This window comes from Neovison vison, chromosome 6 (assembly GCF_020171115.1).
Source record: "Neovison vison isolate M4711 chromosome 6, ASM_NN_V1, whole genome shotgun sequence".
Taxonomy (NCBI): Eukaryota; Metazoa; Chordata; class Mammalia; order Carnivora; family Mustelidae; genus Neogale; species Neogale vison.
In genome coordinates, this window is record NC_058096.1 from 208,642,311 (window position 1) to 208,660,342 (window position 18,032).

At 51.2% G+C, this 18,032-nt stretch overlaps 2 protein-coding genes and 1 non-coding gene across 3 annotated transcripts in view; 1 reads left to right on the forward strand and 2 right to left on the reverse strand.

Moving 5' to 3' along the window:
- SACM1L (SAC1 like phosphatidylinositide phosphatase) overlaps positions 1–2,660 on the reverse strand; it is a 60,974-nt gene extending 58,314 nt beyond the window's left edge. Inside the window, exon 1 of the mRNA XM_044253738.1 lies at positions 2,544–2,660. Coding sequence (XP_044109673.1) covers positions 2,544–2,575 — 32 coding nt within the window. The 5' untranslated portion in view covers positions 2,576–2,660. The remainder of the gene's footprint in view (positions 1–2,543) is intronic.
- Positions 2,661–2,985: 325 nt separating this feature from the next.
- TRNAR-ACG lies at positions 2,986–3,058 on the forward strand. The gene has a single exon. It is a non-coding gene; the product is annotated as a tRNA-Arg (tRNA).
- A 6,470-nt stretch (positions 3,059–9,528) lies between these two features.
- LIMD1 (LIM domain containing 1) overlaps positions 9,529–18,032 on the reverse strand; it is a 64,947-nt gene continuing 56,443 nt past the window's right edge. Inside the window, exons 5-8 of the mRNA XM_044253741.1 lie at positions 15,941–16,071; positions 15,125–15,176; positions 14,511–14,579; positions 9,529–13,036 (exon numbers count right to left, since the gene is read on the reverse strand). Coding sequence (XP_044109676.1) covers positions 12,899–13,036; positions 14,511–14,579; positions 15,125–15,176; positions 15,941–16,071 — 390 coding nt within the window. The 3' untranslated portion in view covers positions 9,529–12,898. The remainder of the gene's footprint in view (positions 13,037–14,510; positions 14,580–15,124; positions 15,177–15,940; positions 16,072–18,032) is intronic.

Below are 18,032 nucleotides of genomic sequence, written 5' to 3' on the forward strand. Positions count from 1 at the left end.
CAATATTGTGACACACTCAGTAGCAGCAGCAGTTTTGTAATAAATGGTCAAACTGCCTCTTAGATGGATGGCTCTCTCTTAAAACATCTCTAGGCATGTTTTTAAAAATGACTATTACTGGGGCGCCTGGTGGCTCAGTCCATAGGCATCTGTGTTCGGCTCAGGTCATGAGTCCAGGGTGCTGGGATCAAGCCCCATGTGGGGCTCCCTGCTCAGTGGGAGGCCTGCTTCTCCCTCTTCCTACTCCCCATGCTTGTGCTCCCTCTCTTGCTGCCTCCCTCTGTAAAATAAATAAATACAATCTTTTTAAAATAAATGGCTATTATTAGGGCGCCTGGGTGGCTCAGTCAGTTAAATGTCTGCCTTCAGCTCAGGTCATGATCCCAGGGTCCTGGAATCGGGCAGCCTCAGCGGGGAGCCTGCTTATCCCTAACCCTCTGCCTACTTGTATGTGCTCTATCTCTGTCAAATAAATTAAAACCATTAAAAATAAATAAATAAATAAATAAAAATGGTTATTATGTCCTACTAATTTTAACATGGGTCAGAAACTACTGCCATGTCCAAATGCATCTAAAAAATAAAGAACACCTCTTAGGTCAGAAGCCACATATAAGAACCTTGGACAGCATGCCTCAGAGCAGTAAGGCCTAAAAAGAGATTCCAACTCACAAACTTCTTGGTAAGAAAAACAAAATTACAGAAAAGCCGGCTCTTCACATATAGACTGGCATGCAAAACTTCTCCCAGGGGAATAAAGTTAAGGACTGACAAACTGGAGACCGGCCTTCACATAACCCCAGATTTACTTTCTCAACTCAGATTCACAGTCTCCACTTCTACAAAATTCAATACAAAAGCATCAACCGCCCCACTTAAGGGCCCTTCTCTTTTGTGGATATAGAACTTTTTTTTTTTAAGGTTTAGACTGATGAATTTAGTAACTCCCTAGCAGTGTATAAGCAATCATGAGAATTCTCAAGTTCTCCACCTTTGCCACATTCAAGGAAAATTCAACTACATTTCATAACCCAATACGGACCAGCACAGAGCCAAGGCTCCATACTGCTTAAATTGAGACTCGGTGTAGGATCGCACCAAGCCCTTCAGTGACTATCAGATAGTCAACGATAACCTAATTAGGCAGCAGAGCACACGTGACACCAGCCCAGCCAGTACCCTACTCAAAGGCATTTTGCTGGATCCATTCAACACCAAGGTGATCACCTTGCAGAGGGAAACTGGGAGAGAAGGAAACCGGGAAAAGGAAAATGTGAACGGAAGTGTGCAACTGGGGCTTTAAAAGAGAATTACAGTACACAAAAGAGGCAAAGGAGGGGGCTGAAAAAAAATAATGTTTTCTGCAAAACATCGCATGTCAAGTAGATGACCTCACTCCCCATTTTGCACCCAAACTTTAAATTGAACCTTCCAGAAAGTTAAGTGAGTTTGAGGTTCCAGAGAGCACAGGAAGTGCCCAAACCACATTTTGATGTCCTCATATCCCTACAAAGGAAATACGATCCCTCTGCCTAAGTCCCAAGGTATTTTAGCTCACTTAGGGATAGGTAAGCTTCCCCAAAACTACATTTGCTTCTGAGGCCAAGTACATTCTCTGACCAGGGCAACTGGCTTTTCAGTCTAGAGGTAACGTATTAAACCCAAAGTAGTACAAAGTTATTCAGAGGCAAGAAAACCAAGGGGCTGATAGTAATGCTCAAATGAATGCATGTTTTTATTCAGGACAAATGGAAAGAACCTACAATTACTCAATTTCCAACTCTAACAACCAGAGCCTATTTCTCAAAGTCTCAAGAACTTAGCTTTACCGGGAAGTCCATCTGCAGTGCCAAAATTCTCGAGAATGGCCTCTGGCCATCAACAGGAACTTAAGCCGCTTTGTGCTTAAGTTGTATAATATTTAAAACCAAGCAAATCCTTCAGGAGCTCAAGAGTATTGACGCTTCTTTTTATCTGCACCTTCAAAGCTGGTCAGACAGGCTTTGGTGCCCAGATAAGGTACGTCGATTTGTGTGTGGACTCTAACGTGCTGTCATGGGTCCATTACACAAGAGGGCGGGGAGGGGGGGGACCCACAATAACAAACTTCTCTTTCCTCTGCTAAGCAATAAAGATAAATTCAGTCGCCACCTTTCTAACAAACAAAGTGGGTGGGGAGGAACGCGCCCCGGAGCTTGCCGCATCGCAACGCCGACCCCGGCTCGCTGGAGGCGGGTCTGCAGCTTCGCTCTCCCACCGTGGGCGCTGAGGCCACGCAGGGCGAAGAAAGGCCAGCGACGCTGTCATTCCAGAGCTCCACGGCCTGTGGCGACTCCAGCCGGCCCTTCGGGCGGCCGCGACCTACAAGCTCCCGGACGGGCCGCGCCGGGAGAGGAGGGCGGGGACCGCCAGGGGCTCCCACACCCGGCCCGCAGCCCCGGGACTCGGGAGCCCTGCCGGAGGCCGGGGTCCCGCACCTGCCGCCCCGCCCCGCCGCCCCGCAGGCCCCCTTCGCTCATCGGACTCCGGCTCGCGGGACTCACAGCTTCAGCCGCTCGTAGGCCGTCGCCGCCATCGTGCACCACTAGCTCCTTCTTCCTCTTTCCTCCCGCCCCGCCCCGCGCCGCCACCTCCGCCACCACGGTACGGTTCGCCCAGCTCCGCGGCCGCAGCGCCCGGGTCGCCCCACCCCTCTCCCCGCCCCGCCCGGCCCCCAGCGGACGGGAGGCGACCGTGGACAAACTTAGTAGGCGCGCTAGAGAGCGCTGAAGCAGCTGTCCAGAGAGCGAATTGGAGCGCGCCGAAAAGCGCCGTGACGTACACGCTGCGGATTGGCGGAGAGCGTTTGCTTGAGATAGGCGGAGCCGTGGGAGCTGTGGGCGGGAGCGGCGGTGCCGGGCGTGCGGAAAGGCGGCGCTGCTGTGGGAAACCTGCCGAAGCTGCGTCAGGGCTGATCTACATCACTGCGAGGGGCGTCTTAGCACAGGGCCAGTGGCGCAATGGATAACGCGTCTGACTACGGATCAGAAGATTCTAGGTTCGACTCCTGGCTGGCTCGGGTTGTGCTTTTTTTTCCCCCCCTCTGGCTTAACGGTACAGGGTTCCCGTGGAAGGGGCTCCAGCTAGAGTGTGAGGGTTAGATAGCTGAGTTTAACCGCCACTTTCCCCGAAATGTCATCTTTTCGGTTGCGTCTGGCACCGGGAGTTGTGTGAGGTGGTTTGTAAATGATGATGAGCTCCCTCTTGATGATGCAGGAATCCCTGTAAATGGGGTACATATAGGAAGACAAGCCCGAAAAGGCGGCCGTTTGGAGTCGGGGGCGCGCTGTAGCCGGAGGCTGGCCTCCCGGGGACACCGAAGCGCTCTGCGGGCCGCGGTGCTGGCTTTCTTCCCTGGGGCAGAGAGCCCCGTAGTGACGGGAAAAGCGGCGCAGCCCGTTTCCCCGGACGGCGTGCGCTCCCCCGCTGCGGAGACCAGGCGCCGCACTGCGTGCAGGCCCCGCCACCCTGGCCTCGGAGGGCTCCGCGTGCAAAGGCCACCTGACCCCCAGATTTCCCCGGATGCCTTCAAACACGCGTGTTTTTTTACGGTGAGATCACCCCTAGGTTATCTGGCGTATTAGATTACGACCTCGAAGGCAGGAAACCTCTGCGGAGGAAAGCGGACTCGAACCCGCGGACTGGCCGAGACATCTTTCCAATATGACATTCTTTTTCCTCCTTTTCATGGAAAATTTGTGAAATACAGAAAACTATTTGGAATAAAAATAATGTGAGTTCCCATCCCGAAATCACAGCTATGAATTTTTTTTTTTTTTTCCGGGCCGCCTGGGTAGCTCAGTTGGTTGAGCAACTGCCTCAGGCTGGGGTCATGATCCCAGAATTCTTGGATGGAAACTTACATCCAACCGGGCTCCCTGCTCAGCGGGGAGTCTGCTTCTCCTGCTTCTCCTTCTTGCCTGCTTGTGCCCTCTCCCTGTAAAATAAATACTTATTAAAAATAAATATTTTTTTTCCTTTTAGATATTTTTGCTTCCAGGCTTTTAAATATGGCTATACCTGCCCACGTGTTTTTCCAGATTTGGGATTGTATTAGAAATGCCTTTGTGGTCCCATTTTGTCCCCTTTGATTTCTGTCTGAGATTTCAGGTCATTAAATAGACTTTGAAGCTACCCCATCCAAGAACTAGATGATTTTAAGCATTATCCTCTTGTTGGGAATTTGGGGTGTTGTCAGCTTAACACTTTTTAAAGATAATGCTGTGTTGGATTATTTCTGATGTGGCTTATAAATTTCTAGATCTGGAAGGATCAGGTGGACATTTCTGAGACTTGGAACATATTTTCAAATTGCCCTCCAAAAAAATAAAACGGACACATTTCCATTAACAGCATCTGTTTTCTTGCTTGCTAACCAAAACTGAGTGTTATAGATTGCATTATGATTTCTTTGCCATTTTCGTAATAGGAAATGGAACTTCTTTTTACATACATTACTTAACGTATCTATTCTCTTAATGTATGTGTATTATTGTTGTTCTTAGATCTGTTAGGTTTTGTTTTTTGTTGTTTGTTGTTTTTTTTGTTTTTTGTTTTTTGTGTTTTTTTGACAGAGAGAGAGATCACAAGTAGATAGAGAGGCAGGCAGAGAGAGAGGGAGAAGCAGGCTCCCCGCTGAGCAGAGAGGCCAATGCAGCGCTGGATCCTAGGACCCCAAGACCATGACTGGAGCCAAAGGCAGAAGCTTAACCCACTGAACCACCCAGGCGCCCCTGTTAAGTTTTTTAATATATAAAGGACACTAATTCTTTGGCTATCAAAACACAATGCAGTCTTCCAGTTTATCATTTACCTTTTCTTATAATATTTTTGAACCTAACAATTTTCACTACTGTATATTCCAATTTACCAGTATTTCACTTTATGGTATCTTCTATGGCATAGATGGTCTTTTTTAAACAAAATTTATGTGTTTGTATTGTTTTTCCCATTTAATCCATTTGTAATTATTTTTTGTCCTCCCAATAGAAAGATGAATTAAGTCTTAAAGCCTATCACTCTCATTGAGCAATTAATTACGAGCTCTAAACGCTTTGCTTGGACTAATTCAATCAATCCTACAACAATCCTATTAAGCAAGTTCAGTTATCCCCATTTTCACATGTGCCAGAGCTAAATTTGCTTAAGGTTATTGAGCAATTAGGTGGTGGAACCTGAGTTAGAACTTGAGTCTGGGCTCTTGATCACAAAGCTATCCTGGCCTTGAGCTTACTGTGCACCAGTGAGTGACCAAAGTGAGTGGACTCAGGGTCATTTCATATCTGGGCGTGAATGACAATCACGTACGTGCCTCAGCTTTCAATCAGATCTCGTCTCTCTAAGTCCTGAGGATGCTTCAGCTCACCAGCTGTGGGCTCTTGGACATTTCCTCTTCTTTAATAAGATGGGCATATAAATTGCAGCCTATCTCTTAAGGCTTTAAGACTGCTTTCAGCTGAACAGCCACCACCCTGCAGAGAGCGCCTGACAGACTCTAATCATGTCACCATATAGAAGTTCTATTCACCGCAGAACAAAGAGACACAAAGGTTGAACTTTCTTTGCCAGTTGTGTAATACAAGCCAAGGCCTTCAGGAGCTCTCAGTGAGAATGGAAAATGGAAACTAATCCAGGCAGAAACAGACATTCTTCCGGGGCTTTTCAGTGCCTAGCAAGCCCAAATCCGATCTAAGGAGAACAATGTTCAGGATAAGAAATCAGGCAAGGGTAACTAATATGAGTGGACACCTTTAGCCAAGTTTTTCCTATCATGAAATTATGTTACCTGTGTAAATACAAATATAATTTTTTATAAAATCTGCCAAGGGGATTCCCACAGAAGCAATCCTAGCTGCGGATGAGGTTTTTGGCACCATATAAATGATCTCTGTTACCCGATTTTATGTCCATGCTTCTATAGGGGAGTGTGGCTCCCAAATGTAGCTCTTACATACTTTTTTTTTAGATTTTATTTATTTATTTGGCAAAGAGAGAGACATCACAAGCAGGGGAAGCAGCAGGCAGAGAAAGAGAGGGAAGCAGGCTCCCCGCGGAGCAGAGAGTCTGACGCGGGTCTTGATCCCAGAATCCTAAGATCATGACCTGAGCCGAAGGCAGAGGCTTAACCCACTGAGTCACCCTCTTGCATACTTTTGATCTGTTATGTCTGTTGGGGGGCTCCGCCTTACTGCCAAGTCTCCAAATTGGGTGACTTAGAGTGAGGGCACTCCAAGTGAGGGCAAATTCCTCACTTGCCCTCTATCGCCTGCTGTGGGCCAGGTTCCCATGGGCAACTCAGGGCCCACAGCCACCTGCCCTTGTGGGCTTGGGTCAGTTGGGGGGACGTGTGTATAACCCAAGTGATGGGAGTGCCTTAGGTAACCAGGGCTTCTCCTAAAAGTGTTAACATCTGCCGCTGTCACATACCTGGAACCTTCTCCTGGACTAGAGCGCTGGCTTATTTCCCTCCTCTCCCCTTCCCCGACACCCCACTGCAGAGTATGGCCTATTATGATTTGTTTTTACACCCAGAAATCAAGGTTCAAATCACTTTTATATATGAAGCATTTCTGTTATCAATCCAGGGAAAATGTGAACCCCACTTCTAGCAATGCTTGAAGAAAATGCACTTAATAATCCCAGGACATTCTTTCATTCCACCTTAAAAGTTTGTTGGACTCTGTAGAAAGCCTGAGTAGTACTCCCCCACCAAGAAGTCTACAGCCTAATCCCCAGAACCCATTTGTAGCTTATCCCACAAAGTAAAAGAGATTTCGCAGATGTGATTAGTTAAGGGGCCCTGAGATGAGCCAGAGATTATCCTAGATCACATGGGCGTGCCCAGTGCCATCACATGGGTCCTCACTAGAAAGAAGCAGGACGGGGAGAGAGAGAGAAGATGTGACAACAGACTTCAGTGACAAAGCCGTGAGCCAAGGAGTGTAGGTGGCCTCTAGAAGCTGAAAAATGGCAAGGGACAGATTCGCCCCTAGAGCCTGCAGAAAGAACTTTGGTTCTACTGACACCTTGATTCAAGCTTGAGAAAACCCATTTCTCCAGAATCATAGGACATGTGCGATTTTAAGCCACTAAATTTGGTTATTTGTCCCAAAAGCAATGAGAAACCAAGGGGTGCCTGGGTGGCTCGGTTAAGCATCTGCCTTCGGCTCAGGTCATGATCCCAGGGTCCTGGGATCGAGCCCTGCATCAGGCTCTCTGCTCCGTGGGGAGTCTGCTTCTCCCTTTCCCTGCCCCCGGCTTGTGTTCTCTCTCTTGCATAAATAAAATAAAATAAAAAGAAACCAAAACAGACACCAGCAGAGAACAGCAACAGGCGACAGGCTCCTCCCCACCAACCCGCCCATGAGTGTTTCAGGCTAAATGACTCTAACAAGACAGCCTGGGATAGGATCTCGGCTTGGTTTACTGGGTCCTTGATGCTCAGAGAGTAACTTTATCCTTCTGTGACTCAGTTGCCTTGTCCATAAGCTAAAGGATTATAAAGAATATGGTCCTTAGAATAGCACCTAAGTACATGCTGACCCCACAATGAATGTCAGCTACACCTGTTGTTACTGCTTTAATCACAGAACTTAAGACCAAATCAGATTTCCTCACTGTTTCAGACCCAAATGGCCCAAAGGCCTGAGCTGGCTGGTTGGTGGTTGTTCCTGACTGTGCCATCTCGACCCAGGACCAGGTTCAGGGATGACATGTGGATCGCCTGAAATTGGCCATGAGGGGAATATTTACATTACAGAAACCAGCAAGCACCACAAATCAGAGCCTCGTCCCCACTGCCCACCCCAAAACCGGGCCACCAGCACACCTTGTCCCAGGCCACCTTTCTCCAGGACTATGTAGTTTCATCCCTTACGGAATCAGGGTCACAGGAAAACTGATTTATGAAATCAGTACATGTGCTCTTTTACCATATAAAGAGGTTTTATTTTCCAGTAAGACACCCACCTCCACCCTGTTAGTATCCTTGTGCTCAACTTTCCTGCATCCCTGGCAGCCACGAGAACTAACCTGAAGCCCGAAGCAGCCCATGGACTGAGCGATGGAAGGTGAGGGAGTCTCTGGACCCCTCTGCCACCCAGGGACCCCAAGCACACGCTCAGCCCCCTCCCTCTGCAAGCCTTCATCTCTGGGACTCTGATCAGAAACTCATTAGAAAAAAACTACATACACGAAAGGAGAAATAACGACTACCCCTGCCGTACAATCTCCTGTCTCAGTGTTAAGAACCCAGGGGCAGGAACTGCCGATTCTTGGAAGATGATTCTCCAAGGGTCGCTCATGCTCCTGCACATCCCATGAGCTAGACTGCCTTACTTCCAGACGGTCTAGTATGCTGGCGTGGTGAACGGTCTCGGGCTGCAGACAAAGAGCCTCTCTCTGGAGCAACACTCAGGCAGGCTTACCCGTCATTGTAAGACAGAGGTTCCCGGGTACCTGGGTGGCTCCGTTGGTTAAGCCACTGCCTCTGGCTCAGGTCGTGATCCTGGACTCCCGGGATGTAGTCTGGCACCAGGCTCCCAGCTCTGCGGGGAGTCTGCTTCTCCCTCTGACCTTCTTCCCTCTCATCTCTCTTTCACTATTTCTCTCTCAAATAAATAAAATCTTAAAAAAAAAAAAAAAAGAAAAAAAAAAGATGGAGGTTCCCTAAGTTGGGGTGACCTCTTGTGGCTGCATTGGCAGGTACCACCTGGCCCTCTTTCTGGAGCCTTGGACGGAAGACAGGTCAGGGAGTCAGTGTAAATGCTGATTAAAACCACAAATGCTATAAAATCTTAAAAAAAAAAAGGGAGGGGGGCGCCTATGTGGCTCAGTTGGTTAAGGGACTGCCTTCGGCTCAGGTCATGATCCTGGAGTCCCGGGATTGAGTCCCATATCAGGCTCCCTGCTGAGCAGGGAGCCTGCTTCTCCTGCTGACCTCTCTCCTCATGCTCTCTCTCATCAATAAATAAAATCTTTTTAAAAAGCCAAAAACCCACAAATGCTGATAAAATGCTGATGAAATGCTCCTGCTGGTGCTGCATTCACCTGTCCTTTGTCTCTGACCTAGGAGTCCACCATCCACAAAAACACGGCATGCTAACTTATTAGCTGGCAGGGAGGGTAAAATCTGGGACCTTTCATAGTTTTGACACCCACGTGTTCCCTTAAGAATCCAGAGCTCTAGGGGCGCCTGGGTGGCTCAGTGGGCTAAAGCCTCTGCCTTCGGCTCAGGTCATGATTCCAGGGTCCTGGGATGGAGCCCCGCATTGGGCTCTCTGCTCAGCAGGGAGCCTGCTCTCTCTGCCTGCTTCTCTGCCTACTTGTGATCTCTGTCAAATAAATAAATAAAATCTTTAAAAAAAAAAAAAAAAAAAGAATCCAGAGCTCTAAAAGAAGACCAAATCCAGTTAGCAAAAAAATGCTGTCTGCTTACTTAAACACACACACACACACACACACACACGCAAGAAAACCCAATAAGCATCATCGTGTTGGAAAGCACTTTAATCGTCTACAAATTGATGCAGTTTATTGGCATGATATTTTGAATAATTTTATAGTAACAGTACAATTCTGAGTAATTTTGTAGTAACAATATTTGGAAGAATTTTACAGGAACAGTATGATTTTGAATAATTTGTATAGGAAAAGAGATACAGAGGAAAACAAATTTCCCTGCATGGTGAACTTTTCACACACTATACGGAAATTTCCCACATCTATCCAGTTCCGACTCAGAACGATAGCTAATATATTTTACTTATTGTATTCTATTCCTTTTAAGACTGACTTCAAATAACCGGAAACGAGAACTGACTCCTGGCATGTAGGAGACTGCAAAGAACTCGGGTTTCCTGGCAGACAGAGTTGGAACAAGAGCATCCCGCAACAAGGCTGGTGTGGGGTCAAGTCCTGCACACGTGGTTGGTGGTCTCACCCTTGGACTTGGCCGAAAGAGGCTCTCCCTTGAGCACCGATCACGGAGAAGTGGGAAGTCCTGTTGCCGTGTCTGGGCAATGACCCAGACAGGATGTAATGCCCTTCCACGGTGGGAGGTGAAACGTGTCACTCTTCCCCCAGCGGCAGTGGGGAGAACATCAGAGAGAGAGAAGGGCAGGCCAAACGGGGGGGTGGGGAGGGTGGGGAACTGTGGGCCAATTGAGATGGGAAGAGAAGGCTGGAGGCTGGCCTTGGGGTCTGCCATCAGACCTTAATTCTCCTTGTTTATCTAAAGTCCAAGAGCTATCTAGGGAACTCAGGAAGGGCTATCCGCTTTACCTTTTAAAATAAACAAATTCATCCTGTTCTACGGGGTTCTTGTGTATCCTTCCTAGGAGCCTATAAATACAATCCCATTACAATTCTGTTAGGCTAACAGCTTCCAGAATGTCTAAGATACCACGCAGGTGAACTTCTCCTCGTGGCTTTAGCCCCACAGCCCGAGAAACAGAACAGGCATGAGATTACTATAGCTCACCACTCTAATTTCTCGGGCTTCTGGAAATTCTCTTATTGTTTTTTCCTCAAACAGTAAAAAACACCATGTGTGCTGATCTCTGAATCCCTTCCACCAAGGCCACTTAAAAGGTATCATTTAAAAAATTAATCACAGATATTTTTAAAAACTATTTAGTTACCCAATTTGCAAACAAATCGCTGCTTCTGACAGCTGCTCTCAGGCAATTTTATGCACTTTTGCTGGATTTGCACGTGAAGCCAAGGTGTGACAGCAAGGCCAGAAATGTTCCTAGGTTGGCAGAGCCAAGTGATGACGGCCCCCCAGCCTGGCCAGAGCCGAGCTGGCAACTCTGGGAAGAGAGGGGTTCAGCCCCAGGGTTCATTCCCCCAGGCCCATGCATCCATGGGCTTCTGGAGGCTTGGCCTGTGCCACGGAATCGATGAAAGCCCACAGCCTGGGCTGAAGTGACACCGGGCCATCTAATGGACTCAATTTACGAATAGCAGGACACAACGCATGGGGCCTGTTCTGTGCGTCTTAGAGCAGCTGCTACCAAACGAACGAAAATGCAGCCTCAAGCTGGGATCCCGGCGCGCTGACAAGCCTGCGAGTCCCCCGTGCCTTGGGCTCCACCGCCCGCCCTCCGCGGCCCCCGCTGCCCTGGGGTGAGGTGAGGTGGCGAAGGGCAGACGCCGGCGGGTGGTCCCAGGCCACCGCCGCAGCGCTGAGTCAGCCCCTGCGCTCCAGCAGACCCTCCCCAAGGGCTGAGAGGGCAAATGCCAGCCAGCCTTTTTCATTTTTTTACACCACCTTTTCACTGAAATACTGGGGATGGGGACGTCTGGGCTCGGGAGTGTGTGACACGCAGGGCCAACTGTGCTTCCTGAGTGCACAGGTGGCCTGGAACTCTTGCGTGGCCCTCCCACTCCCCAGGGCACCAGCCCGATGAACCGCATCCGGGCAGTCACCCCCCCAGTCGAGCTGACCCACTGCCAGCCAACCTTTAGTTGAGATGCCCGTGCCCTAAAGCGGCCGGCGTCTGGCCCACGAGGACGCAGAGACTCGGCAAGCCCCCGCGGAGGCCTGTGAGGTCAGTGCCACGGCCCAGTGCCTCCTTAGCTGCGGTTTGGTGAAGCTCTTATCTGTGAGGTATTTTGTGTGTGTGGAGGACTGAGAGTGGGGTGGGGCGGAGAGACGATTACAAACAAGGAGAAACACCAGGCAAGAGCAGGGTACCTTATATGGGTCTCGTCCCACGTCACGCCTGTGCCAAGAACTGGGTGAGGGAGAGATGAGCGAGGTGAACACACTCATCTATCCTGAGGCACCCCCTTCCCGGGCTGCTCAGAGAGCTCACCCACACACTAACTCTCCCCGTGGGGAAGTGGGGGGGGGCTAGGCTAGCTCTCAGCGCGGGGGAGGGGGCAGGATGGCCCAAACCCCATGTCCCCACGTTGGGGGGATCCTGAGACCTGCCTTTGTGGAAGCAACTCCGGAGTCACGGACTCTCAGGAGCTCCAGAAAGAAACAGGGCCAGCAGCAGGGCAAAGGAGGCCTGGCGCCCGCACCAAGTCCTTGTCCCAAAGCACACTTGGCTAGAACAGGGCAAATCTCCATCCGGCTCCCAGCTGCCTTTAAGGGACCGAAGATCTGCAGGGCTGCACCAAACGCGGTCAGTGTACCAGGAGGAAACCCTGCCTGGCTCGTTCATTTCAAACCTCGGCTCTGGTTTAGCCACCAAATCCTCCCCAAGACACAGGGCATGCGCGGGAGCTTCCCTCTTGCCATAACGCAATGAAGCGTGCAGCCAGCCGACAGGAGAACTGAGTCTCTGGGGTGGAAGGAAGTCTTAAATAATGCGCTCTGTGTGTGTGTGTGTGTGTGTGTGTGTGCACGCGCGCGCGCACGTGCGCACATGTGTCTGGGCACAGCCTTAAATCACGTTGTGTACGTGTCCGTGGTGGGGTAGTGTCCGGGTGTGGGTGTTTTCCCTACGGATAGGAAAAGGCTGAACGTATTGGCCACTGAGGTCTCTCTTCAGAGGATATTGTGAAACACGCTCAGGGCGACCCTTTCCTTCCGAGAGGGGCTGGAGGGTGGGTGTCTCTGTGGCACGGATGCGATCCTGTCCCACGCCACACGCGGCTGGAGTGTCTTCCTGAGTAATGTGACGAGGGCGGGGCGGTGGCGAAAGGCACTTAGAAAACACACACGCTGGACAGGCAGGGCTCCGCTCAGGTTCGAGGAAAGGCACCGGCGGCAGCATCTATGCAGAAACTTACTTGCCTAAGCCCTCTACCCCCCACCGCACCCCTGGGGAGCCGCTGGAAGTCACAGGCAGATGTCGTGCTCTGCTGCGCTTCTCCTCTCCCACGGCAGGTCCGCGAGAGGCTCCAGCTAGAAGCGCGGCTGGTGAAGAGCCGCAGACGCGGGGCTCTGCTCCAGCCTCTTGACGTGGCAGGAGTGACAGAACAGGTGGTCCTCCAGCGGGTAGCAGCGGTGACCGTCTTCGTCATTGAGCTCCAGACCGCAGTCCTGGGGGGAGGCAAAAAGGTCCAGCGGTGGCAGAATAGCACAGAAGGGTGGCAAGGCTGACCCGAAGGCCGATGTCCCCTGGACCAGCAGAGCGGGCTGTGTGGGCAGCGCAGGCCGCACGGAACCCCACAGTCGGCTGAGTGAAAGCGTGACACGCCCTCAACGTGCACTTGAACTGGGGCTGGTTGGAACGGAAGTGGGATGTCGGTGGATACATACTCTGTCCTTCCGAGACTTACGGCAAAAGAATGAATGTAAGACCGCTCGTGGGAAGTCCCTCATACTGGTTACGTATTGAAATAACACTGGAGGGGCGCCTGGGTGGCTCAGTCGGTTAAGTGGCTGCCTCCGGCTCAGGACATGATCTCAGGGTCCTGGGATGGAGCCCCACGTCGGGCTCCCTGCTCAACGGAGAGACTGCTTCTCCCTCTCCCTCTCCCTCTGCCCCTCTCCCCTGCTCACACTCTGTCTCTCTCTCAAATAAGTAAAATGAGATAAAAATCTTAAAAGAGAGAGAAAGAAAGAAAGGAAGGAAGGAAGGAAGAAAGAAAGAAAGAAAAAAAAAAAAGAAAGGGAAAGAACACTGGATATATGGGTTGGATAAAATACTGTAAGAATGAATCCTATTTCTTTTTACTTTTTTATTAATGTGACTAGTAGAAAACAAAAGGACACCTGTGACTTGAACCCATGGCTCTTAGGTTTCTACGGAACAGCGCTGCCCCAAATGTAGAGAAAGAGCTGTTGTGGGCAAATGGCCCCATCCCCTTTCTCTCCGGAGCCTAGGGCACCCCCTAACTCTTCACAGCTGGCAGTGAGCTCAAGCCTCCACCCTCGCCCCAACTCCTCTCCCATTCACCCCACCCACAGCGTCACAAAATAAATCTACTCTCCTTCCGTGGGAGAATCCACTTAATTCTGGCTGAAACCCCACGGGCACTTAAAGTGTGTGCACCCTTCACAAGGGCTGGGGAGGGGTGACCCCAGGCCTGCCTGACAGCCAACGGGGCACCCAGGACTCCTTCAGCCTGGGCATGACACCAGGTAAAGAGGGGGCACATGGGCCCCCTCCACCTTCAACCCCCCCATGCCAGTTTCCAAGGAGGAATGGATTTTTTCATGATTTCCGGCCTCAAAAGAGGGCTCTTGGCAGATAGAACAGCCTACAGGCTGGAGGGGAGGGATTTGTTCCCCAGATCACACAGCTGCCTGACAACGTGGCATGGGAAACCCAAGCTCCCCATGAGCCTCCCACCCCCCAGCCTCAGGGAGGCAGCTAACCAGTGTGGAGGAAACAGTGACCACCTTTATGCCCCAGACATCTGCATGTCCTCCAACCTCCCCTACAAGGCAGGCTTCACCCCTTGACCTAGAGGGCAGCCCTTGACCACGCCTTGCTGACCATCTCAGGCCCCAGTTACCCAGGCATGCGATCTCTCGTACTTTTGGGTGTCTGGGCAAGGGAGGGGCCTACCTCGCAGTGGTAGCACTCCACATGGTAGTCTCTGTCCATGGACACGACGCGGATGGTCTCATCTGAGCCCTGGACGGAATGAAAGGAAGAACAAGAGGCCAGTTAGGGGACCCATTGGGCTCCTCATGCCACGGATGCAGGGGGTTTCTGAGGTAGCAAGTGGTTGACCTCAGAAAAGCTTAAATCTACCGTGAAGTCCCACAGCGGTTGGAAGGAAGACACCTTTAACTGATGAGAAGGAGTAAGATGGACAGCAGTCCTACCTTCTAGAATGTCAGAGTCAACACTGAAAAAAACCTCTTCCGTGGAGAGTGATTTTTTAAAAAAAATGAATGAAAGGCACACTTTCTGCTCATCTTCTCATCTGGAAGTCAATATCAAGTCAGGGAGTATGACCCGATTATAGGGCTGAATAGGGCACATGAAGGGCTCTGGGCTGGGAAAGCCATCCAAGAAGAGACGGGCTTCTTGGTGAGGACACTATTAACGTCAGAGGTAAGATTTTAGAATGATTTTTTCAAAGGCACAAGGACAGGACACAGATCTTGTAGAAGACCCGGGGAGATATTCATGCCATGTAAGACGCCAAGAACAGGTCTGAAAAAGCATCTTACCTCCGGTGGAAGGATGGGAAGCCCGCACGCTGCACACTTGGGGGCCAGCACTCTGCCGGGAGAAGCGAAGAGGCAGTAAAAGGAGTATGGTGCTATTCCTGGGAGGCAAGCCCTGGAGCCCACACTGAGCCTTCCTCACAGCTGGCCTGCCTGTCCCCGGGGCACCGGCGTGGCTTAGTCGGCGAACATCTGCCTGAGGCTCAGGTCATGATCCTGGGGTCCTGGGTTCAAGTCCTGCATCCGGCTCTCTGCTCAGCTGGGAGTCGGAGTCTCCCTCTGCCCCTCCCCCTGCTTATGCACATGTTCTCTCTCTCTCTTTCTCTCTCTCAAATAAATAAAATCTTTATTTTAAAAAGACCAGTCTGGCTCATTCTCTGGTGTTTCAATAGCACTTTGAGATTATGGCCCAGCGGTAACAAGCCTGTCTGGACCCTCTCACTCTACTGGGGATGGATACTAACCTGTTCGCTCCCCTCGTTCACCCAGTACAGGCCCAGGCAGACCGAGGGTCACGGCCGCCAGCCCTGTCTCTGCCTTAGGAACTTAGGTCAAGCCAGAGCCACCAGGCTTGGCAGAGGCCTCCTGAGGCCTAGCCGGGAATCTGATGCTAAGGATCCAGAGTCTGATTTTTCAGGAAACATGATTCTGTTACCAGTTCCTGCCTGCAGGGGCGTCCCCTGACCTCCCGAGGGCCCCGCTACACCCTTTGCCGGACTGTGGACTCAGGGTTCAAGCAGAGCCTGCGGGTGAACCCCAGCGGGTGTCCCCCCTTCACTCAGCGAGATCAACGCCGCCCGCGCCCCGCCCCCTCCTTACTTGTGGTAATCTCGGACACAGTAGATCTTGTTCTCAGAGTCCACGGTGAAGGGCACCCCGTCCAAACACTCGTTACAGATGACGCAGCGGAAGCAGCCGGGGTGGTAGGACTTCCCGAGGGCCTGCAGGATCTGGGGGCAGAAAGGAAGAGGCCGGGGCTCAGGGGCGGTTACGGGGACGGGTTGGACGGCGTAAAGGAGGGGAACACGCCAGGCCGAGGGACCCCCTGCGTGGTCACACCGCGTGGCACACGCTCATCCCCGTTTCACTTGGACCGAGGTCAAGAGAGGACGCGGTGGGAACGGCAAATCTAGGTAAATGTGTCAACAGGAGGGAGCCAAACGGGATCCTTCCCCTGGACATCAGCCTCCCGCAGAGAATCGGGAAGGCTCTCTGGCAGATCCTTGCAGGAAAATGGTGTGAAGCAGGCAGGGCGGCGCCAGGCTCCGTCCCAGCCTTAGGAAGCGTCTGGTCCATGGTCCACGGAAGGATTAAAGTTAATTCCACATGGAAATGGCAGAGCTCAGAAAACCTCTTAAGTTCTGCCTCCCAGGTGCCTCCTCCTAAGCAGCTTTCTCTCCGCAGCAGCTCAGCTTGATAATCCAGACACTGTGATTCAAACGCTGATTATTTCAAATCCAAGCATTAGCAAAGCTTCTTTGTTACTGTTATCGTTTTGTTTTTTTTTTAAGATTTATTTATTTGAGAGAAAGCGACCCCACGCACACGCACAGTGGGAGGGGCAGAGCGAGAACATCCCCAGGCGGACTCCCTGCCAAGCGCTGAACCGATGTGGGGCTCGATCCCAGGACCTCAAGATCACAACCTGAGCAGAAATCAGGGGTCAGACACTTGACCAGCTGAGTTACCCAGGCACCCTGTTGCTGTTGTTTTTACACACAAAGTGGAGAAGTCCCACAAACCTTCTTCCTCTTAGTGTCCGGTTGTGATGCCTGGAGAGGTAAGAAGCTGTCCTGGAACCAGGACAGAACCCAAGACATGCAGGGTAGGGGACAGAAGATACTCGAGAAACATCTTTGGTGACATCAGCGAGTGACCAACTACCTCCCTGCAGAACGGAACTGCCTACCTCCAACCTGCTTGCTAGGTGACGTCACACTGGTTTCCTATTAAATCAGTGCCTCTCAAAGTGTGGTCCCCAGACCTGCAGGATCAGCATCACCTGGGAGCTTGTTTAAAAATGTGCATTCTCAGGCCCCATCCCGGATCTCCAGAATCGGAAGCGCTAGGGTCAAGGCCAGTGGTTGGGTGTCTTCAAAAAATGATTCCAGGGCATGCTAAAATTGCAGAACCACCGGTCTGAGTTTGTGCCAGTGCATGGGACCTGCAGGAAAGGTGTGGGCCTGCCAGCGCCCGAGGCCTGCTTCCCCTCCAGGCCTGCTCCAGGCCCCCAAGGCCAATGCCACACGTCACACGAGGCAGCCACAGAGGCAAGCTGGCGGCTTTATGTGCTCTCCCAGCTTCCTCTGAGGACTCAGCTCTCCAGCTTCCTCGCTCCCTCGGCTGCGTCACTAACCTGTGAGGCCCCTCTCACTCTGCAGTCAGCTGCCAAAATGGGGCAAACGACCTGCTGGGCTTCCAAAGTCCACGTGGCAATGTGGACCTCGGAACGCATTTTTGCTCCCCAGCAAACACCATGTTGGCAGAAGAGACCCTGAAATGAACTTCATCCACGGTGTGCCTACGGCATGGCAGGACACCGAGGCCATTTTGCCACACGCTGACTCGCTGTGATTAATTCTTTTTCATGTGGGGAAAATGCCCAGTTTCAACCGGCACGCTCAGAACATTCTCCTGTACTAACCGGGGAGGTGTGGGGGACACAGCTAATTTGTATGAAGAACTGGACAACTGCCGGCTTTTCTTGGAGAACCAAGAATGGTGCCTGCGGGAAATCTTTTCCTGCAGTATAAAAAATTCTTGGCAGCAGTTAAGGGTTCTTAAGGGTGTCACTACCAGACAGACGTTTGCTCAAAGTTTTCCAGTCCTAAAGGAGACCCGCAAGGACCCAGTTTCAACTCGGCATTATCCTCGTGGGCTAGAGATGGTCTCCAAAGCTTCATTCCTTCCC